The 27,985-nt window shown below is 40.4% G+C and overlaps 1 protein-coding gene across 3 annotated transcripts; it reads right to left on the reverse strand.

Moving 5' to 3' along the window:
- Positions 1-322: 322 nt before the first annotated feature.
- Positions 323-27,985, reverse strand: dpy19l1l (dpy-19-like 1, like (H. sapiens)). Of its 3 annotated transcripts, none has more exons than XM_085366663.1 (22): positions 27,666-27,985; positions 27,210-27,234; positions 27,023-27,110; positions 24,630-24,767; positions 22,993-23,113; positions 20,130-20,223; positions 19,841-19,898; positions 18,148-18,239; positions 15,944-16,043; positions 13,741-13,818; positions 11,578-11,664; positions 11,298-11,357; positions 10,809-10,889; positions 10,387-10,488; positions 9,442-9,513; positions 8,207-8,286; positions 7,994-8,018; positions 5,777-5,896; positions 5,490-5,664; positions 3,092-3,191; positions 2,729-2,854; positions 323-1,168 (listed from the first exon to the last, which is right to left on the reverse strand). In XM_085366663.1, exons 1-22 carry the CDS (start codon positions 27,886-27,888, stop codon positions 997-999), a joined length of 2,217 nt encoding a protein of 738 aa, XP_085222789.1. In that variant the 5' UTR covers positions 27,889-27,985; the 3' UTR covers positions 323-996. The 3 variants fall into 3 exon arrangements, with proteins under 3 accessions (XP_085222789.1, XP_085222791.1, XP_085222790.1); XM_085366664.1 differs by having other exon boundaries at positions 1,101-1,798; XM_085366665.1 differs by lacking the exons at positions 27,023-27,110; positions 27,210-27,234 and having other exon boundaries at positions 27,666-27,716.

Genomic DNA, 27,985 nt, shown 5'->3' on the forward strand with positions numbered 1-27,985 from the left:
CAGTACCCTGAATATGCAGCTTTGATAATAAAACTTCCTTTGGCAACAAACAATAATTCAAGAAGCACAAAGAACATTTTAAAGGCCATCAGCAGTTTACAAAACAACGTAGTCAGTATTTACAAAAAAAATCAAAGAAATCGATGTTTTCGTTACCTTCTCGGACATAAAAATTATACAATAAACTAACTATTACTGAAGCAACAACAAAAGCTCTGCTCCCAATTAAGCTAAAATGTTTTTTGAGTGAATTCAGTTCACATAGACATCAATGTTATGTACATTTTAAAACACAAGAACATTATTTTCTTCCTAGACTCCCAAAAGCCTCAAAACACTGTTTGCTTGAAAATAAAATGTTTCAACACTTTTAAAGTTGCATAAAAACGGTGACACCAATAAATTATAAAAATAGTGTACTACTGAAAAATCGTTTCATACATCAACACTGTGCATAACAATAGAAGAAGTCAGCTTTTGCCAGGTTTGCAGAGGGTATTGCTTCACAGTATGTGGACATCACTGATTGGTCTTGCCAGACAAAAGTTTACTTCTGAAGTGAAAGTCAAAATTGGGTCTACACAGTAAGAAAAACACTATACAAATGTAAGTAGAGCATCCCTTAAAATAAGGAATATATGTAACAAGACCAATGCCAGGAAGCTAAATGGAGAGCTACAACCACCACCGCCTGGCTTTCATATAATGAACATCACTAGTGACAACAACGCAGCAATAGCTAGTCTGGAAAGAGACTTTGAATTAAAAATACTGAGAGCTGTGATGCCACCAAGAGGTTTTAGACTCATGGCATACTTGTTTGTTATGTCCAACCTGTTTTTGAGCCACCGTTTGGTGAATCAGAGTAACAAAAGAAATGTGGAACCGGGGTTTTCGGGAAGTAAAAAGCAGCAACGGCAGTGAGTGACCAAAAAATGCACGACAAAGAAGTGACGCAAAGAACAGTTTGGTGTTGAGCCAGTGTGTCCAGCGATGTTATCTGAGATCTTTGGTGGCTTTGGGGACTTTGAGAACTTTGTAAATGTCATTGGAAAAGACTGTGGTAAAGTGGGGTCGAGAGTTCCTGGAAATATGGGTGCAGAGGGGGGTTTTACCAACATTTTGGGGGTCCTCAATATCCCAGATCTCTGGCATGCTGCACCCAGGTCTGATGGAGAGGAAGAATGAGAAAGATAAACAAGAATTAAATAAGATAAAAGGCAATGTTAAAGGTTTCAGGGATACCATTTTGCTGACCCACATCCACCCATCTACATTAAAGGGACGGCTGTGGAGCGTGTGAGCAGCTTCAAGTTCCTGGGAGTCCACATCTCCGAGGATCTCATCTGGACGACCAACTGCTCCAAGCTGGACAAGAAGGCTCACCAGCGCCTCTTCTTCCTGAGGACTCGGAGGAAGAACCACCTGTCCTCAGACATCCTGGTGAACCTCTATCGCTGCACCATCGAGAGCATCCTGACCACCTGTATAACAGTCTGGTACGGGAACTGCTCTGCTTTGGGCCGGAAGGCGTTGCAGAGGGTCGTGAAAACTGCCCAGCGCATCACCGGAGCACCATAAATGACATCTACAGGAAGCGGTGTCTGAAAAGGGCTGGGAAAATCATCAAAGACTCCAGTCACTCAGCACATGGACTCTTCACCCTACTGCCCTCTGGGAGGTGCTACAGCCTCCGGACTAAGACCACCAGGTACCGGAACAGCTTCTTCCCCACAGCTGTCAGACTCCTGAACTCACATTAAACTCACGGACTGAACATACACACACCCACAACCACCTACACACACACACACAATGGACAAAAACAAACAAATGGACAACTGTACCCTCATACACACAATAATAACATGGACTGAACCAACACTCACAACCACTAGCACTTTATACAGCCTCTGTAGAAATTATCCACATATTTCACTTATCTTAACTGCACTACTGTATAATTCTGTATAAACAATCATTCTGTACAATACAATAATTATAGTTCTACAACTGTTTACAACTGTTTATAACTTGCATAGTTCATATTTCTGTATAGTTTCCATATTTATATCCTGTTCATAGCCTATACATACTTATAGTTATTGCATATTCATAACATACCTTCATACCGTGTACATTGTAACATACCTATAACAGACCCATTTCTGTAATATATCTATATTATTGCTAATATATATTTGAAATATATCTATATCATGGCTAAAGCACTTCTGGATGGATGCAAACTGCATTTCGTTGCCTTGTACTTGTGACATGTGCAATGACAAAGTTGAATTCGATTCCATTTTGTTTGTCTTTTTAATTAATCCCTTTTTGAAAATATTCTTCAAATTTTTATTGTGTTGTGTTAACAGTGGTCAAAACAGATTTAACAGCAAACTTAATGGTTGCACTGTTTGCCTAAAAGGAGTAAAAGTTGTCCAGCAGGGTAGTGGTCCCCAAACTCTTTTGCGCCACGGACCGGTTTAATGTCAGACAATATTTTTACGGACTGGCCTTTAAGGTATCGCGGATAAATACAACAAAATAAAATGATACAACCAACACAAAAACTGTGGCATTTTGTAAATATAATAATAAACACAAATTGACTGTTTAATCGTGCAACTTCATTAGCAGCGTGGACTGCTGCAGTAGGGGGGTCGACTTAAGCTTGTCTACTGTGCACACGACAGTGAAAGGAGCAGCGGTGCTGTTGCAGTACCTGGTTCGCCTGGTGCACCACGAATCCTCAAGGATGAAAAACTCTACTCCCAGCTTCATGAGGTTCCTCTTAACGGTTTCTCCAGACATGCGGCTGTACATGGAGTAGACCAGCTTGGTTCTCTCTCTGTGAGAATCAACAATGTTATAAAGTGTGATAAAGCAGTGGGATGAGAACAAAAAGGTAATAAAGGACCTGTATTTTTGATGTGGGGAAAAATTGACCCAACATTTTTGCTTCCAGAATTAAGTTAATGAAGTGAAAAGTAGCACAATCATCATTTGAAGAATGGTCATTTTAAATCTTTTATAGCTAATTTAATGCTAGATTGGAGATTGAAGAAGAGCTGTAGATTCCTCTGACCTCAGCCCAGCATCTTCGTAGTGAGGGTGGTTGACAATAGGCCGACCAGTGGAAAGCTTTACGCTGGCCATGGTGGGCATCGCTCCAGCAAACACAGCATCTGCAATCAAAGCAAAAACCAAATAAAAAGAAAACAAACCAAAAGCAGAGCATCAAACAGGAAAGTTTTCATTCATTAGATTATATACAGTACTTCATAATTTATAACAATAGAATATACCGTAATTGTCGGGCTATAAGCCGCTACTTTTTGCACAAGCTTTGAACCCTGCGGCTTTTAGTCAGGTGCGGCTTTTCTATGGATTGTCCATGATTTTTGTGATATCGTAAGACGATTTGTTTTGTTTGTTCCGCTGTTGTACGGCACTACGTTGCCTGGCGGAAGGATCGGGGTTCAAGAGTGGTATGTTAGTCACATGTCCGTCCGCCAGGCAACGTAGTGCCGTACGAAGTAGCGCGAAAAACAAACTTCAAAGTAGCGCTACGCGTTCAGCGGGAGGCGTGGATGATGAGCAGCGATAAACTTGCGAAAAGCAAGTTATGCCCAACTCCACCGGTGGAATCTGACAGCGTGGAAAAGTGTGAATCAGAATCAGAATCAGAAAGGGTTTTATTGCCAAATGTTGAGCAGGTTTACAACATTAGGAAATTGCTGCGGTGCTTCAGTGCAAACATACTGTCATAAAAATATAAAAATAAGAATAAGAATTAAAAGTGCTAAGTGGATAGATATATACATGATATATACATGAGTGCAGGTGGTGATCAGTGCCAAACATGGAATGATGCAGTGAACACAGCGTAGGGTCATGTGTTAGTGGTGGGAACAGTCATACGGTTATTGTTCATGTGTCCGACAGCAGAGGGGAAGAAACTGTTCTTATGGCGAGAGGTTCTGGTGCGAATGGACCGGAGCCTCCTGCCTGAGGGGAGCAGGTCAAACAGACTGTGTCCAGGGTGAGAAGGGTCAGCTGAGATCCAAGCTGCACGCCGCAGTGTCCTGGAGGTGTACAGGTCCTGCAGAGATGGCAGTCTGCAGCCAATCACCTTCTCAGCAGAGCGCACAACACGCTGCAGTCTCTGTTTGTCCCTGATAGTGGCTCCAGCGTACCACACGGTGATGGAGGAGGCGAGGATGGACTCGATGATTGCAGTGTAGAATTGCATCATCGTCCGTGTTGGCAGGTTGAATTTCTTTAGCTGCCTCAGGAAGTACATCCTCTGCTGGGCTTTCTTAATGACGGAGGTGATGGTGGGCTCCCACTTCAGGTCCTGGGTGATGGTGGTACCCAGGAAGCGGAACGAGTCCACAGAGGTGATGGGGGTGTCAGTCAGGATGATGGGGGGGAGTGGAGCTGTGTGCTTCCTGAAGTCCACAATAATCTCCACTGTCTTCTGGGCATTCAGCACCAGGTTGTTGTGGCTGCACCAGGACACCAGACGTTCAACCTCCCTCCTGTAGGCAGACTCGTCCCCGTCCGAGATGAGTCCGATAACGGTGGTGTCATCTGCAAACTTGATTAGCTTGACAGACTGGTGGGTGGAGGTGCAGCAGTTGGTGTACAGGGAGAAGAGCAGAGGAGAAAGAACACAGCCCTGAGGGGAGCCGGTGCTGATGGTCCGGGAGTCCGAGACATTCTTTCCCAGCCTCACATGCTGCTTCCTGTCCGTCAGGAAGTCAGTGATCCACCGGCAGATGGGATCAGGCACATTCATCTGGGAAAACATCCACGATCACCACCGGATTTTGAAGGGCTGGACTGCTGCATGATGGAGAGGAGGACTCCGACACTGACAATGAGGATTTCTTTGGTTTTGAAAGTGACAACGAAGGAGAGAAGCGGAGAGTGGATGACGAAGCCATCCTGAGCCTGTTTGTATCCGACACTGGAGGAGAGGACTTTGGTGGTTTTAGTGCGCAGGAAGAAGAGAAAGATGGTGGTGAATGACTGACTTTTCTTCTTGTTAAAGCCGTGTCACTGCACCTGAGCCTAAAAGGTAGTCCGAATCTATTTTTCTGGTGTGCTGTAGGTTACTGTTATGTACTACATGTGCAAATATGTACCCATAACTTGTTTTTCAAAATATTAATAAAAGGGGTGTGTCTCCAAACAGCCATCTCTTTCCTGACAATTCCCTTTGTGCATATTCTCTTACATATGATAAGTCAACATTGAAACACCTGCGGCTTTTAGTCAGGTGCGGCTAATGTATGTACAAAACAGGATTTTCCCCTGATTTTAGCTTGTGCGGCTAATATTCAGGTGCGCTTTGTAGTCCGGGAAATACGGTACTTTAAAATTTTATGCTGCAATCAGGGCGAGCTGCTTATTAATCTTAATACTTGTTTAATACTATTGTTTGCTCGGTAGCGATGAAATCAGGCAAGGTCACTCACTAGGACGGGTGTTTTCCTGGATCCAGTCCAGCAGCTCCTCCTGGGGCAGGTTGCTGAACTCTCCAATGATCGCCCACTGGGCCTGCAGATTGGTCATTCCCTGTATGGCCATGATGGCCAATACAGCAAAAACCACAGTGTGCTGCTTAAACTTCTCCCCAATCCAGCCAAAGAGCTGAAGGGACAGAACATACTCATTATATTTAAGTAAAGAGGAGACTTTGTAAGTAAAACAATATTGAAAGCAGTTTTTTTGTTTTGCTTTTGTGCATCACTGAGAGACAGACCTGTCTGGAGCAGATCAATGACGCCATGATGCACATGTGTGGCGTCAGGAAGAGCTTCAGGCGCATAATGAGGATGGCCAGGACAGCAAAAGCCACCAGCTGCAGACTGTGGTACGCCATCTACAGAGAAACAGGTTCACACACAGATCGAATCAAAACGGACACACAGAAAATTAAACAAATCCACAATCATCTACCAGAAACTCTTCTGTAGCCGAGTGTTTCACAAAATCTGTTTGACTCATAAAACACAACTTGACTGACATTGCTATATAAATTCATATTTCATAGTATTTTTCATTGCTGCCTTAATGACTACTTATCACAAAGTGCTTTTCACACTGATTAAAGGGCAGAGTGTATATTTGAACATAGACCTGATATTTTCTTTACTGTCAGGTTCTGCTAAAATATTTGATCAAGTTGTCAAATGATTGAAATTTAAATATATTGTAAGTAATTTAAGAAGCAAAAATTGAGCCATTGTGGCTCAAGAGGGACAGCTGGTTGTCTAGCAACCGCAGTTGTGCTGCTGGACAAGATGCTGAACCCCAGACTGCCCAAACTCATTGAATCGCACCACATGAAAGAGTGCAAGTGGCTTTCAGTAAGAAGCACTTTGACTCCTTAGAGTGGAAAAATTCTATATGTAGATACCAGTTCAAAAAGCTCAATGTTTCATCTGTGGATACAAGCCTACAGTGTGTCCACCTTTGAGGTGTAACAAATATATAGATGGTCTGTTTTTAAATGTATTGCTCAGACAAAAAAATAAATAAATGAATCACTGTAATAAAACACAGAGTCCGTTACGTTTAGAGATATCAATCAGTTCACTTAGGAAGCAGAATCTATTGTGAACCCATTTTACATCCTGAGGCGCAAATCAAAGTAAAAACAGGAGCACTGGAGAGACAACAGCAAAGCCGCCACAGAAAGAGAACGGCTTTTCAGGTGGTAACTACAGGCCATTACTCTCTCTCAGTATCTGTTACTATCCTTCTTACAGTTGGGAGCATAAAAGAGAACCTGCAGCCCAATCAGGTTGCAAAGGCAGTGTGCTATGTCTGCCAACATAGTCTCCAGAGTGTGGAGGAGATGGCCGTTACACGAGGAGAGCTAGTCAGGGCTTTGGAAGGGCATCAACCAAACAGTGGGACCGTATCAACTTTTTTGTGCTCTACATTATGACCTATATTAGGTTACGTGTGTGCATGTTTCTGACCAACGTTTGAAAAACAGACTTTATGAGGGTGGGGTGAGGTCGTGGGGTCTTTTTGTGAGATCTATGTTGATAAACCAGCATTTGCCTGATAAGACCAGAACTGGCAGGTATGCCAATGGCACAAATGACATTGGCATACCTGTCAAGGATGGCAAATGTTACGATGCCTGCAAAATCATCTTTGAACACAAAAATGTAACTATTAAAAAAAGTATTAACAAAACCACTATGTTTTATTTGAATTTAAATTCAGTATTTAGTCTATAATGGTGTGTCTTAATGCTCGCCTTCCTGTTGCTCTCTGTTTTAAATGACAATTAGCCAACTGAGAACTCTGGATTCAACGCCACAGATGGAAAAGTCACAGATGACAGCTGTGCTGTTTACGGACATAAAGTGCAGACGCATTTCAGTAATGTTAGTGTCGCTCATTTGATGTAGGATTGGATTAAGCAATCAAATTTATTTGATCTAAATTTGTGATGCACATACTGCAAACTAAAAAAAACAAACAGTGGAAGTTGTCATTAACTACAATCAGAAACAGCACTGCGATCTGCTCCTTAGCTGTGATCTCTTCAGTACATTTTAACCTGTATTTTCCTGCGCAGTGAGAAAGTGTTCCTCTCTGAGCATTTATAGACCATCAGAGCCATTATATAGGCAAGCTTTAGAAACTGAACATCTGAACATTTTACTGCCCAGAGAGAGATATTACAGAAAATGACATGAAGCAGCTGGGAGAAAGCAGACAAAAGGCAGTAGAGTGGGATTTCATAGCAGAAGGGGAAAATGCCTTTGATTTCCTGGTAATGAGAAAAGGGATCAAAATCACTCTGGGGCATAGAAACTGAGCAGACTTCACTGCACGGGAGAATATAATCATATAAAACAGGTTTAGGAAAAGGGAACACGTGGAGGTGTGGTCAAGATAATTTTTATATCTGCATATATTTAACAAAAAAAATAAATGAAGTAAGTATTTTTCTCACCTCTCCTTTTGCAGCTATTTCAGACCTGCAACACAAAACAGAAATATGTGAAGCCAGCTGCCCACTCAAAACAAAAATCAAGCCATTATTTTACTTTTAAAGGTAAGACACTGCATTATTTTAGAGCATTTTATTTTCCCAGTTAAACACAGTTTCTGTTTGATCAACAGAATGCATCAAGTCCTTGAAATCACCCTAGAGAGGAAGCCTCACCCTGCAGCTTCGTCAGCGTCCTCAGTCTTGGCCAACGTCTTCTCCCCGTGCCTCAGGCACCGGACTATATCCTGGATGGTCTGAAAAAGACAAATACTTCGAAGGATATTTCTTCTCATGTTTAAATGCTCTGCATATCATGCTTTGTCAAACTGATTCATGTGTTCTTAGCTTAGCGTGGGCAGGGTATAATGAGATTAAATCATATAAATAGGACTTCCTCAAATATTTTTCCTCTGATGTTTCCCATCTACAAATGTTAGCGTGACCAGAATCGGGGGGAAATCTTTTCATCCTTCCCTTCCTTAAAGGCTTAAATATAAAAATGTATATCAGTTCCTGACAAGTCCAAATAAAACAACTGTAGTTTACTGAAACGGAAACAATAACACCTGAATTTAAAAAAGCTTCTTAGTCTACACAAGAATGGAAGGAAATCTACGTGAACTAACAAGAGCAGACAGCAGCTTTGTCTTTCAGCTGCTGTGAAGCAGAAGCTCACGGCTCAATAAGTGATTTGATCTTTATGTCTGACTGCCTGCTGTTCTGAAAGGTGAGATCGTAGCTTTCATGCTGCAGACACTTTCTGACAGTCATGCTGCATAATTTCTTCTTCACAGAAGAGTTTGAGATTTTTAAAAAAACAAAAGATTTCTTATACACATGACTGTTTGGGCTTTCTTGCTTTTTCTGCCAACATTTCCTCACCTCAAGCTTAAAAATATAAAGTATCTAAGCTCATGAGCCAGTATGTGTGATCTTCTCTGGAGTTTTTTCAGTGAAGGAACCTTTTCTCTCATATGAACCATGGTGTGGTGACGATGTTCACTTGTACCTTTAGTGTCAGTCTGACACCATGATATTTATATAGCCATAAACTGCATATTAATGCTGCTTTCATAAGATTTCTGCAAAATCATCCAGTCTTCCAGACATTCAACAGCTGAATGTGAGAATGTGGACTTATGAAGTCAAATGCTAGCTGTTTGAGCAATTTCGATGGTTCAATATGCAGGAATGTACTGTAAACTGTAGCATAGGCGATACAAGAACAAAAAGAGCGGTGACTAAGACAGATCTTGCTAATTTTCATCCATTTTCCCACAGACCAAGAGAAACCCATAACTGTTCTGAGCAAGGCTTCCCAATACACCTCACCTGATACCGTCTGCTGCTTTGAAAACAAATGTTTATCCTTTTCATAGGGATGGTTTTATGCCTACAAGAGGACTTACCCTGCCAGCAATGAGAGCAACCACCAGCACATTGATGGGCAGCAGCAACGTTTTAAGGTAACGCACAGGAGTCTGAGGCAGAGAAGAAGACAATTCAATTCAGTTTTATTTTTATAGAGCCAAATCACAACAACAGCCGCCTCAAGACCCTTTATATTGTTAGGTATATCCTACAATAATACTTTCAGAGACAGAGGACAACTATCACATCTGAGCATTGTAGTATATCTAAGCTGAAATAATTTCAAGGAGGAGGCCGGCAAGTGAGAGACTAATGCACAGCAAATTACTACTAAAATACAAACATGGTTATAAAAATAAATAACAGTTTGGGAAATTCTTAATTGAGCACTGCAATAATTAACTGCAAATGCTTAAAGGCCAAAATATTATGAATCATGATATGTTGCAATTCTATATATAATAAACAGATTACAATAAAAATGAAAAGTGCTAATTAAAGAAAGTGAATCTTAAAGCATTAAGAAAGTATATGACTGCACTGATTACAGCTGCTTCACTGCATTTTGCTTGAGCCAGCCTGTTCCAAAAGCATGCACCGTTTCCTCTGCAGTGCTGAGAAACCACACACAAAACCAGGCGACTGTCTAGCCCATAACTCAGCCCAAAATGAGCTGCCAGGTTTTGCTGTCAGATTTTGTTTCTTGTCAAATTCAGAGCACAGTTCTGGTTTCTTCCACACTCAGCCCTGCTGTAAGACAATCCAGCAGCTCTGATACAAAGGAGCAGGCCTTTAACAGCATTTCTGACATCTTCACAGCACTGACATTTTAAAAAGTGAGACCTGGCAAGATTTTCCTCAAAAAACTGCCTGAGACTAGGATTTTATCAGGGAAGGCTTCAGCTCAGAATCACAGTGATCACTCGTCATCCTTTAGTGGCAGGGAGACAAATTTTTAGCTCTGACAAAGGAACAGAATTTACCTCCAACTCCATGAAGTCAAATTCAGCAGCACATGTATACATCAGAGTGTGAAAGTCCTTGTAGCTCGTGAACTTAGACTTGATTAATCCACTGATGTGAGCCTAGAAAACATACATTTTTGAATAAAACTTTAATCCACCCTGTGAAAAAATTATTCTTAAATTTTGCATATTTAATTCCGTTCTTAATAATTCAATTTGACATTTTCTGATAGTGAATATCAAACATGGCTCAAGTGCTCCATATGGCTAGTCCATTTACATTTATATTAACTAAGCTACTATATCAGCCCACTTATGAGGTCATTTTTGGTTCATCTACTTAATATCTACACAATGACCTAAAAATGTTCATTTCCATTATTAATGTTGAGTCAAGAAAAAGGGTTTGATTTTACAGACGGGGAGTTAGAGTTACTTACATCATCAGAGGCACCCAAGACTGTGGATAGCAGGAATTTAAGCAGAACTGTTGAGCCGACCCAAGCCAGGCCCTGCATGACCTGTACAGAAAAAAAAACCCCACATCGACATTGGTGGATTGACATGTTCAAATACATACATAAGATTCAGACAGGCGATGTATGGTGGTGAAGAAGAAAGCAGTCAAACCATGAGGCTGACTGGACAACTACATAAACAAAAGCATGCTTACTCTTTGAGATGTTAGCTTCAAATATTTTAGCACAGCAGGGATACCCGACTGTCTGAGAACACTCTATTCTGTTAGATCAACATTATGTGATCTCTCTCTCTCTCTACACACTTGTTTTTGGGATATTCATGCAACCATTTTCTCGTTTTATTTTTTCTTCTCAAAAGTGTGTGAATGTTGTAAGAATGACACAATTACTGTAAAGTGGAAACATGTAGTTGTGCAGTAAAGCATAGATAATAAAACTCTTTAGTACCCAGATGACAATGCCTTGTCTGAAGACTTGAGCAAATCGCTCCCTCATTGCAATGATTACCTAAAAAATAAAACAACAAATCTTAAGTGAAAAGCAAGTGGAATAACTCCACTCCAAAGGAAAAAAATTCAATGCAGTTACTGTTACACATGTGTTACAACTGTGTACTCTTACAAATATGCTGAAATTTAAATCCACCTGCATCACTGATCGGAGTAAACAGGACTGACTTGAATCAATCAATGATTAAACATTCGTAATACAGGAGCCTCCAACTCACCCAGATTGACACTAGTGAAGAGGCGTAGAAGGATGTAAGGAGCATGGAGTTACCAAACATCAGGACAAAGCAGACGCCGAGTGTGATCTGCATAAAGAGGACAAAGAGAAAGCATCATTCCTCACATGAACGTGGTATTCAAACCACTGAGGGCCGTTTAGTGCAGCCCCGTCCTATTTGGTGCAGCATGATGTGCATGACCCGTGTGTGCAATTAAACAATGCTGAACATCCGAGCTTGGCAGGTAGTGCTGAAGTTTAGCCAGTATTTCTAATGCTGCCATAAAAACACTTAGTCCCATGTTTACTGCCAACAGCAAAAAACGTTTCTGTAGCAGGAAGATCGTCAGGGATACAGCGTATTAATAGTCTGCATGCCACTGTTGATGTTGGCGTTTGTATGGTTTTTTTTTTTAAAAACCAACACTTTTATTATGTAAACATGCATTAATGTATTAAAACATAAATATACTGCCACAACTAAAATACAATCCTATTCAATGACCTGTTTATAATGTTGACAGTGATGACAAACCAGCGGCTTCAGCAGCTGCTGTAATTATTATGAAAAAATGTTGTAGATACTTATTAGAAAAATTATACCGATTATGAAGCCGCTGCAATGCTTTACAGATTGTAAAAAGACTTTGGCATTTTATATATAAAAAGGTTTATTTTTCTGCTTCTGTGGCTTCTGTGATGAGTCTAAACTCAGAGTATTGGAAACGTAAACGGTACTGCCAGATGAACCTCGGTGGTGACAGTCAAAATGTTACCAGTTATTCAGGCACTGAACAGATATTTTTACTGAAACATCATTATTATTATTGTCATATTGATGAATGTTTGCTCTAGAAAATGTCAAAGTGCTTTTCGACTGATCAAAATTGCTTTGATTGCTTAGTACCGTACATAGATTCAGGTTCTCATAATGCTAATCAACACTGAAAATTTAGAGCTTTTCCTTTTCTCTCTCTTACAGTACTCAGTCTCTGCCTTTGTGTTAGCTCAATGAAGAATGAGAGCGGTTCATTGCTCACATACTGAGCTGACTTCTTGCTTAAGAGCAAGACCCCAGATTGCAAAGCCATCCTGTGTATAAGGTTTTCCGCTCAGTGGCTTTTTGAGGGGGAAAAAAAGTCAATTAAGCATCTGGGAAGATTTTTACTTTGCAAAGTCACTAAAATGGCAACAAAAACGTGGGATGAAGCATGATGGATGCTGTAGGAGAGAGAAATGTCTTACATATTTCCACATAAAAAAGCAGCTTAAAAACCTAGAAACCAAATGATATCCGAATAATCAAATGCTGAAGTGCTGCCATTCAGACAGGAAGTATTTCTGGTATTTTTATAACAGTAGCTCACATATTTTGAGGCTTTGTATGCAATTAGAAACATCCTATTGGCATATGAGTGAACACATGTGTACGCTCTGTAACTAATGACAGTTTTCAGGCTCATTAACACGAGCTGGAGGTCACAGAGGACATCGACTCCTGGTTGTGTCTATTCTTTTCTTGAACACACACACACACACAGTCATCACTCCCAAACTCTCTAAATTATGCAGAGCCATATGCCTTCCTCTGACACAAATCTCCAGCATCTTACCACAAAGGCCCTTCTCCTTATCAGTGGCGCACACAGGCCCTGGCTAACAGCTTGGCATGCTGAGAGGATTAAGGGTAAAGAATGTGGAAAAGAGGGACAAGCGTCCAAAATACTACACCCACAAAGAAAAATATCTTTACACGTTTCCAAACAAATACAGATATCCTTTTGTCCTTGGTGGTGTGAAATAACTTGCCCACACAACCCTCGTCTTTTAGGCACTCATGTATGCACAGTGGTATCCTTAAAGCTTTTTCAAGGACAAAGTCTCTGCTGACTTTGTCCAACCAGCTCATGTGAATTTCTCCTGGCCGAGGAGCTGAGGGAGATAAGGAGAACTGAGCGAGAGCAGGTTACAGCTCAGAGGACAGGAGCAATGAAAACTTTCACTTATGCCCAACACCTGATTCAGAGAAAGTCTACCTTGTACATCTTGGTAAATTGCTTTAAACGAATACATTTCAACTTTATGCAAATACACTAGTGTCGAATACGTAAAGTTTTGCCATTAGAAACAAAATAACTGCAAAAGGAAAAGTTATCTACTGTACCATATGAGTGACGAGGATGGACTGCATCTTAGCAGCAGCGAGGTAGCCCAGAATGTACGAAGCAAACAGAGAAGCCACCTGGAAAACAAAGCGTAGTTTACCTTAACAATTCACTCCACAAAGCTCATTAATGCATCACATACAAAAAAGTCCAAAACAACAATAACATTCCCATGATTATCTTTACATTAAAAGTTGCTAATGTCAAAACTGGATTTGAGCCTTTAGGGGAAATTTACATTCCTTCCTTCCAACAGTAATTTGTAGTATTGTATATTAATCAAGAAAGAACAGGGAAAATGGGGTGCAATAAAACAAACAAACAAACTGTAAAATCTGCACTTTACATGTAACAACTCATTTTTTAAAGCTTTTATGGCATTGCATTACATAATGTATCTTGTGAAGCACTCTAACATAATATTTTTGTTGTGCATTTCCAGAACTTAAACCCAAAGCCTGAATACATCACGGCATTTGAAAGATTACAGTTAAAATAAAGTGACTCTCTAAATACACATAGCAGTTGTTATAAATGTAACCCGAATACCACTTAGATCCTTTACTGCATTCCTCTTCCCTTTATTTCCTGTTGTCTTGTCAGTGTATTTATCACATAAAAACCCTACTTTATATTTAGCATCCATCCATCCAGCTTTCATGCGGTCTGCTCCTATTTGGACATGCTCAAACACCTCACCTAGGAGGCATTTTAGTCATTTACTTGAACCGTCTGAAGTGGCTCCTTTCAACGTGGAAGAGTAGCAACTCTACTCTGAGCTCTAGGTAAATGACACTCTTCAGCTCCAGCTTGTTTCGGCAATCTCATTCTTTCATTCAGTCCCCACAGCTAGACGCCACAGGATGGTAGGAACGTAGGTCAACTGGAAAATCGACATCTTCGCTTTCCGTCTCGGCTCATTCGTCATCATGACAGACTGGAACAGGATCCACATTTCTGCACACACTGCACCACTCAATCTGGCAATCTCCTGCTTCAGTCTTCCCTCATTTATAAATAAGACCGCAAGATACTAGAACTTTGATTTAGACCAGCAACTCATTCCCCACCTGGAGTGGGCAAGCTACTCTTTTCTAGCTGAGAACGCCTTAGATTAGGAGGTGCTCATTCACATCCCCACTGCAAACCACTCCAGCACAAACTAAAGGGTGCTGCTGAATAAAGAACTACATCATCTGCTCAAAGCAGAGGTAAGACCACCAGCACCCACTGGGAACAAGTCTGAGTTACTGCTGATAATGTAAAACAAAACTAACTACAGTTATAGTGAGCGCTTTAACAAAAAACAAACAAGCGAACAAAAAGAAACAAAAAAAAAAACCCTGATACTTCAAAGGACCCAGCCCACAGGACACCATGATGGGACGCTGTCCAGTACCTGTTCTTGTGATGGGAATTCACACTCAAATGTAATCAGTTGGAAGGTTTTCTAAATTGGCCAATACAATTACTGATCATAATCAAATTCTGTTTGACCATTGTAATTGATCAAGGGGGTTACTGTAGGCCTTGTAGAAAATTAACTGTGTGACTGCAAATTTTAAAACAAAACAAACCCCCCCCCCAAAAATAGTAAAACCCAACAACTGACATCAAACTCCCTCTGTACTGATGAGTAAGCAGTGCTTGTGGGTGTATTTGGCCTTGAATTGCATTATGCATGCAGTGGCTGAGGTGAATGGGTTCAATTAGCAGCTTATAAATGTGAAACAAAGAAATAATATCTGTGAAACAACACGTCCCGCGTTAAAGTCCCTGCACAAAAGCAGCAGAGCCCTGAGGGGGCAGCAGCAGCAGCAGCGTGGGCTAAACTGTTACTAAGCACATATGCTTGCTGCAGTGACCTGTTTGTTCTGAAGTTATTCGACTCTTCTGTCTGCCAGCCCACAAACCTTAATTTACTACTTCTTTATACTAACCTAAATGTGTCAATCAGTTAGAAAAATTTCAATTTAAGAATGTTTTTTGAATTTTATATGATTTGAATCTCCTGAGTTTATCCCTTTTCTTTCAGTCTTTCTGATTTTTTTTATTTCTTTGCTATGTTGCCCAGCGTCTGATTTTTTGCACCTGCGCTGCCAGTCCTCTGTTCTCTCCAAGTCTCTATTTTCTCTTTAATCTCTGTGCTCCCTTTCCCTTCCCCTCCACATTCTCTCACAATGTTTATCTTGCCCCGTTTACCTGGGTGAGCAGCACAAACTGGGCAAACTGCCAAGGCAGCATAAAGCACAAATTGGAGATGCCCAGAGCGACCATAGCTGTCCGGCTCGGGTTCCGTGTCCTGGGGAGGGAAGAGACACAGATGGAGGGAAAAGGTGGTGAGAGCAAGGGTGTGGCAGAGATAAGATGAGATGTATTAAAATGCTTGAGAAAACACAGATGTACAAACATTCACTCTCACATTAATGGTAATACAGAAACCTGATTATGGACAAAGTTACGCTAAAAAGAAAATAAAACAGAAGTACTTCTCAATTTACTGTTAACTGTGACACTAAGAGAAGTCACAGTATCAAAACAGTTTTCACACAACTTGAGCTGCCAACCACCAGCTGGGTGTTAAAATGAAAAGAAAAAACAGATGCTTCCCCATCTTTCTTTATATTTTTGAAACCGTTCAAGTGCTTGGATATAATTAGGCATGCAGAGTATATACCCAACTAATGCACCATATAATATCTGAGCCGTGTAGGTGTAGGTATTATGAACTGATTACATGAACATGTGTTCAGACATCTACTTGGTGATCGTTTTATCTGGATATTATGCTTAGCTGCTTATTGTCATATAATCTGATCAGACAATCACGTGACGGCAGTGATGATTTGGGAAGTGGAGGTATTTCAGTGATGTTTGAGTATTGCTGAGACTGTTGATTTTCTGGAATTTGCATAACATCAGTCTTTACAGTTCACCCAGAATAATGAAAAACACAAACAAAAAAAACCCCCATCCAGCAGCAGCTTAGCAGGCAGAGATTCATAGCTGATAAGAGGTCAGAGTAGACAGAACGGCTAACTGTGCTGAGCAGAAAAGCAGCTCAGAATTAGCCAACTATCCTTTAGGTAGTTGTGCTTCGATTGCACAAAACCATGCCTGGGTCAACAGAAATCTGAGGCTGTAGCGAACACAAGATCAATCGAACTGGAAATTTTAAGGCTAAAAATAAAAAACTGCAGCTAGTCTAATGATTCTCCACTCTGCCAAAGCTTGAGACAGTATCCAAAGGTCCAGGCTTTTGGTGGTGTGATAGCATTGGGAATGTTTTCTGGAACACTCTGAGCTTTAATTCCAATCACCATTTGAACGCCACAGAGCCGGAGTATTGTTACAGACCATGTACATCCATTCATAGCTACAACTTATCATCTTCAAACAGAGCAGTGAACTGTGTCAAAAATAGGGCTGTTCGATATAACGATATATATCGGATGACGATATAAAAACATCTATCGTTTCATTTCACGCTATCGTTTGTTTCGTGGTGTTGCAAAATAAACTGTTTACGGCAATATTTTTTCACTGTTTTGATGGTAACTGTAGTGGCTATATTCATTTCTTGAAGTTCTCTCTTTCTCTTATATTTAATATAACCACACTACAGACGGACAAGCACGTTTTTATGCGTTGTCGTTAGCAACAACGACGGTAAAACTATCGCGTGTCCGCTTGTTTATTTTCCACATAAACCTTTCACAATAAAGCTCAAGATCCTGTTGAGACTTTTCAAAATAAACTGAATCACGTGAAAGAGTATGCAGAGTGTTTACGGATGAGAAAAGAGCCGTCAGGTGCTAAAAATAAACCTTAGACTCAAACGTTAGAACAAGCTTTTCCCCGCAGCACGCCGTTTCATGCATCGGTTAAAACACTCGACTCCAGGTACACGACGCCCAGCTGGAAGCACTTCACGCAAGTCGAGCTGCCCGAGATTCACAGAATTTACAGAAAATGTAAAATTTTTGTGATTTATATCGTTATTGGGACGATAGATGTCTTATATCGGGATATGAGATTTTGGTCATATCGCACAGCCCTAGTCAAAAAAGTCTCCAAGTATGGATTCCATAAACATGATACTGAGATCAGATTTTGTTGACCTCCCCAGTCACCAACTCTGAAACCAGTAAAGCCCTTTTGGGATGTGGTCATTCAGCAAACAGATTTTGTGATTCAATTATGTCAACATGGAGCAGAATCACAAAAGATGTTTCCACCATCATTTGGAGTTCATTAAGCAAAACAAGGTCCCACACCAGTATTAACATGACAGTTATTCATGATGTGCTTGGGTGTGTTATGATGCCTTTGAACATTCTGAAACACTTTACCAAATTACAACAATATGAATTTAGCAGAGCAGTGGAGACGCTGAGTGAGTTTACCGTAGGATGTATGTGAGAAGAAGCATCTGCAGGACCAGGAAAGGGTAGGCAAAACTCTCCCTCAGAGGCGGAGTCCACATCACTCGAGTGCTCTGATAAAATACACGTGGACAAGAAAAGAATCAAATTTGCTCAAACTCAAATTCACATAGCTCTGATTTTCTTTGAGAGGAAAAAAAACAAAACAGAGATACATTTTACTCCTCTGCAGCTTATAAATAAATCTCAGTTAATCCTATATTGACACAGACTGTATAGTAACACACAGCTTGTGTAGAGATTACAGACACTTAATGTAAGACATCTGGTACCGGTCTATTGGCAGGATTTCTTAAATGCAAAAACACTGTGTGAGGAGGTTTGCATGTTCTTAATCTATGCTGTAGCAGGAGAACACATTTATTGATGAATTCTAGGTCACCTCACCAGAATAAAATAAAGCAGGTGAAAGTTTAAGCCGGTGACTGCATTTAGCTGTAGTTAATCAACTTTAGGCTGATGTGTGACTGTTTCTTTGTGACTGTACTTCATGCTTTTCAGTCCTCAAATAAAGTGATTGCCTACAATCAAGTTTAGATAAATGGATCGCATCTAACTTTCTGAATGTCTACTTTTGACATTGATATGGCTCTATATACTCGCTATAGCATTAATCATGAATTGCATTGTGGCTCATAGCGCAGTAGGTGTGCAGCTCCATAACATGAGATACCATACCGAAAAAAAACAAAACAACCCCCCCCCCCCCAAACTTCAAAGTAAAAATATTACAAATGAAAGACTCACAATTAAACAGAAAAAACTGAAATAAAATTAAAAGAAATAAAAATAACACCATGTAAAATGCTGAATATAGAATAAGGAGCTCTTGTATTCCAACAAATGATTTATTAATTTGATTCCTTACTCCATTTTAGTGTGAAAACAGGAACAGTAGACTAATAAGGTACAAACTGCACAGTTGCAGCTTTTATCTGTGCACGGATCCAGCGAGCAGTCTGCTTAGGTCCTGCTGTTGAGCTTGATTGAGACTTCTGCAGGAAATCTACATCGTAACCAGAAACTCCTTTTATCCCTATGCTGCAACCTTCCACACCACTCAAGTTGTTGTGGTGTGCGTCCACACGACGTGTAGTTACATTTATCGAGAGGTGAACGTCAGGTCATGCAGAAGGTTACAGCGTAAAGTTAAAATTAGTTTCAGATAATAGAGCAAGTGACGATTTAGATTTCCTGCATAAGCATAATTCACAGGTTAGTGAGCCTGTCTCTAAAGGCTAATAAACACCCACACCTCTATTTTAATGCAGTCAACACTGACCTCGGAGCGACTACCCAGCCAGACTGCCATTTTACTACTTCCTCCGAAAAAGTGGAAATTACAGATGCTGCTGTCACAAGCCGCCATAGCACTCGGGGAAAGGACAGAAATGTGTTCGAGTGTGCGCTTGACTGAAATTTGTTCTGGAGGAAACTTGAGAGAAGAAGATAGGCGGAGGGATTCAGCTTTGAGTGCAAGCCAAAAACAACTCTAAGCTCCTTTGAGGGCTGAAACGAGTCCCTATTAACCATCCTTCTCTTTTTCTGAGGGTTTTTTTTTTCATTTTGAGTTTTACAGATTTCAGAAGCTTACACTTCCCAAAGCTCCAACATTTGAATATCCTGATAAAGATATTAAAGGAACTGCACTTACCTCACCGTGATTGAAGAAAAAACACAATGTGGTAATAACGCCACCCAGTCGACTGCCACTAATGAGGAAAAATGAAAATGAGGTGGGATTAAAAGAAGAGCAGAAAGCAGCAGACGGATTCAGAGAAGTTATCTTCTTTCCGATAGTTCAAATCTATAAATCTGACCAAGACAGCAGACAAATGGTCTACGCCTGACAGCTTATTGGGATGGACCATTTAAAAATCATCCTCTCCTCACTAGTGTCCATGTGAGCGAGTCAGGAGAGAGTGCTGGGCTGGAGAGGTTACCTGAGGTAGGAGCCGTACATGAAGAAGATGCTCATCATCATGCCGTTCAGCAGGAACACACAGGCCACATAGAAATACGCTGGGTCACCCATTCCTGGAGCGCGCAACAGAGACAGGCAGAAATGCAGTTTTTATCCAGGTTAAATGCTACCAATAGAGTTCTCTGACATATAATTCAGCTTTGATAACATGATAACTGATTATTTTTCCATTGACCAGCTAATTTCCTACATTTCACAAAGACTTATTAGAAAGTAGTAACTTGAGGACATCGTTTGGACATTGGAAATTGCTGATATAATGTTTTACAAATGTAAATGATCAAGAGCTGTACGTCAATATTCAACTACTGGTATATTTGCACGTCGCATAGGATTTGAAACAAACCCATCATCTCTGTCTGCAGTTACTTTCACTTCAGTTCACCTTACTGTTGCTAATTATCTATTTTGTCATGTAGAATAGCACTTCATGCTCCTTTAGCAAGATTTTCCTTGTGTTAAAAAGTGCAACTGGAAAATGTATGAATAATACTGCTAAGCTCTGCCATCCTACTATTCTCTCTCTGAGCAGGAGCACCACCCACATGGAGGCTGAGCAGCATGTGAGAAACATTTGCTTTAACATTTTTTCTATTAGTAATGACTTTGTACATTTATCCATCCATCCTCTTCCATGTCACCGGGGGACTGCAGCCTATGCCAATTAAAGCAAATCCATTATGCACTTTTTTTGCTTGTAGGACTGCCTTCTATCCTTCTCCATCGAACAGGTGATAATTATGCTTTAGTTAACATCACTGATGCAAACATAGAAACTTTGTTGCAAGATTTAACAACTTATTACAGTGAAATATTGATGGGAGACATACCTCCTGTGAGTTTGTGGACTGTGTGAAACATTATTGATTTTAAGTTTCTCTGACTGACTAGCACAGCCAATATGTTTGAACTTATGATTTTAACTTCACCTTTGATTTTGTCAGACCACTTTGCAGTCATCTCACACACCCTAACACCCCTTGAAAATGACTGCAATCACGAAAAGAATGTAAATCTCTGATTACAGGAGTAATCTGAAAACACACCCCCACACACCCCTACATGTTTAATGATCTGAAAGTCACATTTGCAGGCATTTTGTGTGCAAACTGGGTCACTGCAGATTGAATAAGTTAGGTCATGCAAAAATAACCCATGAAACAGGTAGGATTTCTGTGCTCCGCTTCTGCAATGAAGACACCACAGACTAATCACTTCCTGCAGACTCTGTGTTGCAAAAATTTTCAGTTCTGCTACTTAAAAAATTATAGTAAAAAAAATCCATATGTAATCGTATGTGTGAGATAAATATATGCTACTCAGGTCTTTTATATGTCCTCTCTGTGTCTGCATGGGTTCCTCCCGTAGTAAAGGATCATGAATATTAGGTTAAATGATAATTCTAACTTGACTGTAGGTATGAATCAGAGTATGAATGGTTGTCTGTCGGTCTCTAATTTAGCCCTGTGATAGACCCGGGACCTGTCCAGAGTTTATGCCACCTCATTCCCAGTGTTGGCTGGAATAGCCTCCAACACCTCCATGACCCCGAACTGGATAAGCAGTTAAGCAAACCGATGGGTGACAAAAATAACAGTTTTTATACAGCATCTGAAATGTCATATCTGAATGACACCAAAGTTGAAGCATAACAACAGGAAGTACATTAAACAACATGTCACGATCAGCCCTATCAAAAATAAATAAATAAATAAAAATGTGGGGTTAAAAAAAACCCCAAACAAAAACCATCAAACTGGAATAATACATTATTACTGCACATCCCACTGCAGGTTCCACAAGTCATTCTCTAAATTCTGATGGTGAGATTAAAGTTTGAAACTTTAGTGACAGCAAATAGGTTTTGTTCACTTCATTGCTCAGTTAAATGACGTCTCGCTGCTATATTCTTGGCACGATCTCCTCTCAATGATTCCAGCATAATAAGAAGGTACACAGAACAGACCTACACGGCAACAATGACTAAGAGATTGAAGATGCATTGACATCGCTAAGAGCTGCATCGCATCATCTCCGTGATGTGACGGTAAATCACTGGACAAACAGAAAACGGATCTAGCTCCAAAACCGCTTGTTCCGTTCTACTGTGTAATTTTAAACCACACAAAAATAACATACTGGCTGACAGTTACAGGAAATGCAATGCAGCTTGCATCAGGTTTATGTAAACACTGTGAAAACAGCCTGTGTACATCAGCCGTGGGGTGCCACATTCACTAATGAGACCGACAGAAACATGGAGACTGCAGCTTCACAAAGGAACGCTGACAGCAGCTTTTGCTTGTTTTCGCTTAGCAGACTTAATTTCCAGGAAATGTTACTGTGAGCCAACTTTAAAAAAAAAAAAAAAAAAAAAAGATGTGGAAAAGGTTAAAAACATTTTTCCCCCTCAAGGCTAGAAGAAAAAAAATCAATGAGTATATTTCTCTTCTTTCGCATTAAATGTTATTCAGTAACTGTTAGTTTTGCAGAGGATGCCTGGATGCCTTAAGCTTAACTACTACTTCTTCTTTTTTTTTTTTAAACCACGGGCCTAAAAATTATCTCTTAGCCGACTGCCGGACTGTTAAATGAGGTCAAGAATTACTTACCAAACTTCTCAAATCTGCGATATTTATACTTCTCTGCATCTTAAGTGACAGCTAAACCGTTTATTCAAGCAAAGGGGCTACAACTGTCACCAAGTAGGATGAAATACGGGAACGGATTAGATTTGACCCGTGTGTGTGTGTGTGTGTCTAAATGCACACAACTGAGCACGTTTCTAGTTAAGACTTACATGCCATGGCAACAGTGTTTACCTTCACAGCTGTCCACAGGAGTGAGTCCCTCTCCTCTGTTGATGGACCAGCACATTTTTGTGGGAATCCCAAAGTAACCCATTACACCTGTGTACATCCGGTACCAGCTGGCCAGGACCACCTGGGGAGAACAGACAGGATGTAAAAATCCTGTTTAAACATCAAATTTTAAATTACTTGTTTTATCCCTTTTATTTCTGAGGAGTAGACACTAGCATGATTTGGATTCTGGTCTATGAGTTTGCAAAAAGGGATCATAAATAAATAAAGACTAATGTGATACATATATACATATATTATTTTATTTTTTTTAAGTCATCTATCCATCAATCCATTCGCTTCCGCTTCTCCTTTTCAGGGTCGCGGGGGGGGGGGGCACTGGAGCCTATTCCAGCTGTCATAGGGCGAGAGGCGGGGTACACCCTGGACAGGTCGCCAGTCTGTAGCAGGGCCAACACACAGGGACAGACAACCATTCGCACTCACATTCACTCACACATTCACACTTAATGGCAATTTGGATTATCCAATTAACCTATCCCCACAAGCTGCATGTCTTTGGACAGTGGGAGGAAGCCAGAGTACCCGGAGGGAACCCACACAAACATGGGGAGAACACGCAAACTCCACACAGAAAGACCCCGGCCTGATGTTGGAATTGAACTCAGGACCTTCTTGCTGTGCGGCAACAGTGCTAACCACCGTGCCACCGTGCTGCCTTTAAAGTCATCTAACTGTAATAAAAAATAAATAAAATAAAATAAAAAATAAATAAAAAAAACACACACACAAAAGAATCAATGTTAAGCTGTGCAATCTATAACAACCTAATTCAACTTTCAATTTGGCTTCTCAGAAAATTACAAAAAGACAATGGAGATAAAACGCTGCTGTTTCACAGTCTGTTCTGCAACAATTCTCTACGTTGGCTTTCCAGCACATCTCTTTCCTTTATTTTGTTCCATCAGAGTAGCCTGATTACTCACTCACTCATCTTCAGTGAGCATATTTCTTAACCATCATGTAAAGAAAGAATTAAACAAATCTGGTTTCTCCATCCAGCAAGATTCATTGTTAGGAAAGCGCATTAATCTGGCATGTATACCACTTCTAACTGCACTTATTGCTATTTGCTACATGACAAAGGACTGCAGACTGCAGGGAGAAAAAAGTAGAGGGGATGCATGAAAGGAGAAAATGCATGGAGCAAAATTCAACATAAGCAATCATCTAAAAGACTAAAAAAGTTTAATCACCAAACATCTATTTGCTAAATTCATAAACTGTTGTTATGTAATTCTCCAATTACTTGCATTACCCGATTTGGCTCATTAAATGCATCCAGATTCTTGTACTGCCAACACTTCAAACAATATAATACTAATGAAGTGGGTTTTTTTATTTTTATTTTTTTATCTCAAAGCTTAAAAACATCTTCACGATAAAATTACCTCACCCTTCAAACCTTTTATTCCTTCTGTAAAAGAGTTTTGTTTGTACTAAGGGATTCACTGTATACATCCCACGAGAATGAAGATTTGATCTTCTTCTGAAAATATTTCAAAGTTATGAATAATTTTAGTCTGAGAGCAACAAATGAAATATGTGCACGGTAATTTGCCAAAAATCAATATTACCTCTGGATAGAGGTTGAATCTCTTCAGTGTGTTAATAACCAGCGGATGCTCTGTCAGCCGATCGTTCATGACCATGTGAAGGCCGTCCAGGAAAGAAGGAGCCTCAATAATTGTCTTGTAGTAGGAATAGTACAGACCCTGGTATCAAAAAGAACATTACATACAGAAGATTACAGAAAGAAAAAGGCAGCAGACGGATACTAAATATAACTCCAGCACTACAACTCCGACAGAAGAAACTGGAATGAGTTACACGGGCTCAGCAGATGGCCATGGCTTGCAGCCCATTTGGTAGCACGCAGCAGGGGGAAGGCAAGACAAGTATTCTGTTTTCATCTGACAAAGTTTTCACCTTGAGCGTCAGTTAAACATCAGCAGCTTTTACACAGAGTGATGGTGATCTAAAAAGCAGCAGTGCTTATAGACACAAATGTTAATTTTGCTTGTGTGCAGCTCTTCATCGAGTGTTCGACGTGGAAAGTGACAGATGAGTAACAACTGTAAAGTCCAACATGGTAAGTATTACTGATTTGATTTTCTCTGAATGGACAGTCATAGTGAAACTAGCTTAACTACAGTCATCAGTCAACAGTAAGTCTTCTTCTAAATATTTATTCTCTCCCCCTTTCACTTCAGCTGACGTCTGTGCAATGGTTATTGTTGACCAACTCTGGCTGGTGTGCTCAAGGGTCAAAGTTCACTTTAACCAACTTTTCATTGGAAATCAGTTTGCATGTCAAATAGAAGCACTGTTTTTGGGAAATTATTACAACATCATCATCTTAACTATGCAGGAATGTTTTGTGATGAGCTTGCCTCGCATTTCTTTATTAACCAGGCTGATCTCATTTTGATGGCCTTTTTAAAAAAAATGCAAACTGCTGTCATATTTTGTTTTACAGAAGGCTAACGTGACAGTGCTTATATGCTCACTGGGGCAGCAGCAAATATTTATTGCCAATAACAATCTACTCATTAAGTTTTAATGACTTCAGCAATGATGAGGTCTATAAAATGTGATGAAAATGTTAAAAAAAAAAAGTGCATGTTGTGAAAGCCAAAGAGTTGTCTCTGCCTGATTCGTGTGACTAACTTCAACACATTTAAATTTTAAGCACAACTACTAAACCCCCCCCCCCCAAAAAAAAAAACATTCCCTTACAAATGATGCATACACTTCTTATGTTGGAAATCCTATTTTAATGCAATACCATCAAGGCAACATCTAATCTGTCTCAATGTCATTTGGTAGCATGACAAAATAAAATATATCATGACATAGTTAGAAAGAATTAGAGGCATAACGTCTCTGAGAAAGTTGTTGGCCCACATCCTACCACAACAGCTCAAACGTGAAGGTTTTTTTTAATGAAGATGGTGGAGACCACTTTCTAACACGTGGGTGTAAAATCCACCACATATGTTCATATGGGCTGGTATCTGTTATTAACACAAATCTATAATTCACATCCTCTCATAGCTGAACACAAATCATGGAGCCCTCATGCTTGATGGATGCACTGTCCTCTTGGAAGAGGAGACCACAAAATCATCATCCTGTTTCAGTTACTTCCTTTAGGGTTCACCCTATCCTTATCATCCTCCAACCAACCCTCTACATTCCCTCCTTTGATACATCCATGAATTATCTCTGTGCCATTCTTCCTTTCCTCCTTCCTGGCAGCTCCATATTTAACATCCTTTCTCCAGTATATCCACCATCCCTCCTCAGCACATGTCGAAATCTCAACCAAAACAAAGTTAACAAAGTTAAATATATAAAAATAATCACTCACAATGGCTCTTTATTGATTTTCAGTGACCATGTAATCAAATCAGACAAGTCAGCTAAAAAAAAGAAAAAGAAAAAAGAAAAAGAGAAAGCCACCACAATATCTATCTAAGTACAGCAGAACCACCAAGCCCTCTTAGTGTAGGTCTGATGAGGTCTGTTTTTGTTTGGACATCATTTACGTGTATCTTCAGCTACAAGGACAATAAACTGCTCTGCAACAGGTGTAGTGCATGGCTGAAATATAGCCAAATACATTAACATCATGGGATTGAATTTGGGGTTATTGAAAGACCCAAAATAGTTTTCCAATCTGCTCAAACAGCCCCCCCCCCCCCGTTAAATGAGCAAACGCAAGGAACAATTGCTGCTATTTTGATGGTAAAGGGAATCCATGCTAAATATGAATATGATTTAGACCTTGATCATCTTGTTTTGTAGCAAAGGATTTCACACTTTTTACTGTCTTATGTCAAAATAAAGGTAGACGATGGTAAACAACGGCCATACAAAAACTGTGCCCTTCAAGATTCATGATGACAATATTTATCAAAGATTTGTGCATCCTGCTGTTGCCTTACAAAAAAGAAAAACAAATTACCATTTCTGTTCGAAAAGCCATTTCCTTCTCCAGGTTAGACAGGTGTGAAAAGTGCCTGTCATTCTCAAAGAGCTGTGTGAGATGATACCTAATTGCAGGGGGAGAAATATGTGTGAAGTAAGAGCAAGTAAACGTAACAGTAGTTAGTGAACGATAACTTGGTAAAGCCGATAAAAGCGCAGCTTACCAGTGCAGATATCCAGTCAGAGCAGCTGTGAACAGAAAGAATTAACTTTAACTACTGCAGAAAAAAAAGCTACTTCATCACTGAGAAAGGAGGCTAGATTTGCAAAGCCACAACCCGCTGGAGAGAGGAGAGATGACTTTGAGTGATACGGGGGTTATAACTATTGTGCATTTAGAGGAGAACACCAAGCTTGAAGTTTGCCAGAAAACCTGTTAACACGTGTGGAGCTGATGTGGCATATAGGCGGAAGAAATACGGGACACTTTCATTTGATTTTAACGGACAGCAACAGCAGGTAACTACCGCTAGAGAGGTACCGTTAGGGTGAGCTAACGTTAGCCAAGTGATCGGCAGCGGAGATAACTTAATTTAGCGGAGCTGCTAATGCTGCTAGTGTTAGCACTCGTTAGCTTGTGGTTCTGCAAGAAGCTAACGAGCTAGTGGTTCTGAACTTACCGAGGAGAAGAGTGATTCCCAGCTTGGCGGCTGCAGACGGAGTTAGCCCCAGCTTGTGTCTGATGCCCGAAAGCCCGTTTGAATGCGTGCTGTTGAAAACCTTGCCCTCCCTGCCTGGCCGCCTAACGTTACTTTTGCCAGGTGGCGAAACAAGCGGGCTCCTGTCGCGGTCAGTCTGGGTCGCCGGACTCTTCCCGGTTTGCTTTTTGGTTTTAGCCACCATGATTTCCAAAAAGAGACGAGTTAAACCGAGCGGACAGCCGCTGAAGAACCCAAGGGGTGTGAGCTGCGCAGCCCCAACAGACGCTCGTATCTGGTCC

The sequence above is a fragment of the Diplotaxodon limnothrissa genome, linkage group LG11 (genome assembly GCF_057381915.1).
Source record: "Diplotaxodon limnothrissa isolate DT_005_m linkage group LG11, D_limnothrissa_male_GT1.1, whole genome shotgun sequence".
NCBI lineage: Eukaryota > Metazoa > Chordata > Actinopteri > Cichliformes > Cichlidae > Diplotaxodon > Diplotaxodon limnothrissa.

Bases quoted from the DNA above. Each gene is read 5' to 3' on its own strand.
- dpy19l1l (XM_085366663.1), bottom strand. From the start codon at position 27,888: ATGGTGGCTAAAACCAAAAAGCAAACCGGGAAGAGTCCGGCGACCCAG. The intron at 10,489-10,808 runs GTAAGTAACTCT...TATGTTTTCTAG, and splicing joins TCTTGGGTGCCTCTGATGAT to GCTCACATCAGTGGATTAAT. The intron at 2,855-3,091 runs GTCAGAGGAATC...TGATTCTCACAG, and splicing joins TACGAAGATGCTGGGCTGAG to AGAGAGAACCAAGCTGGTCT.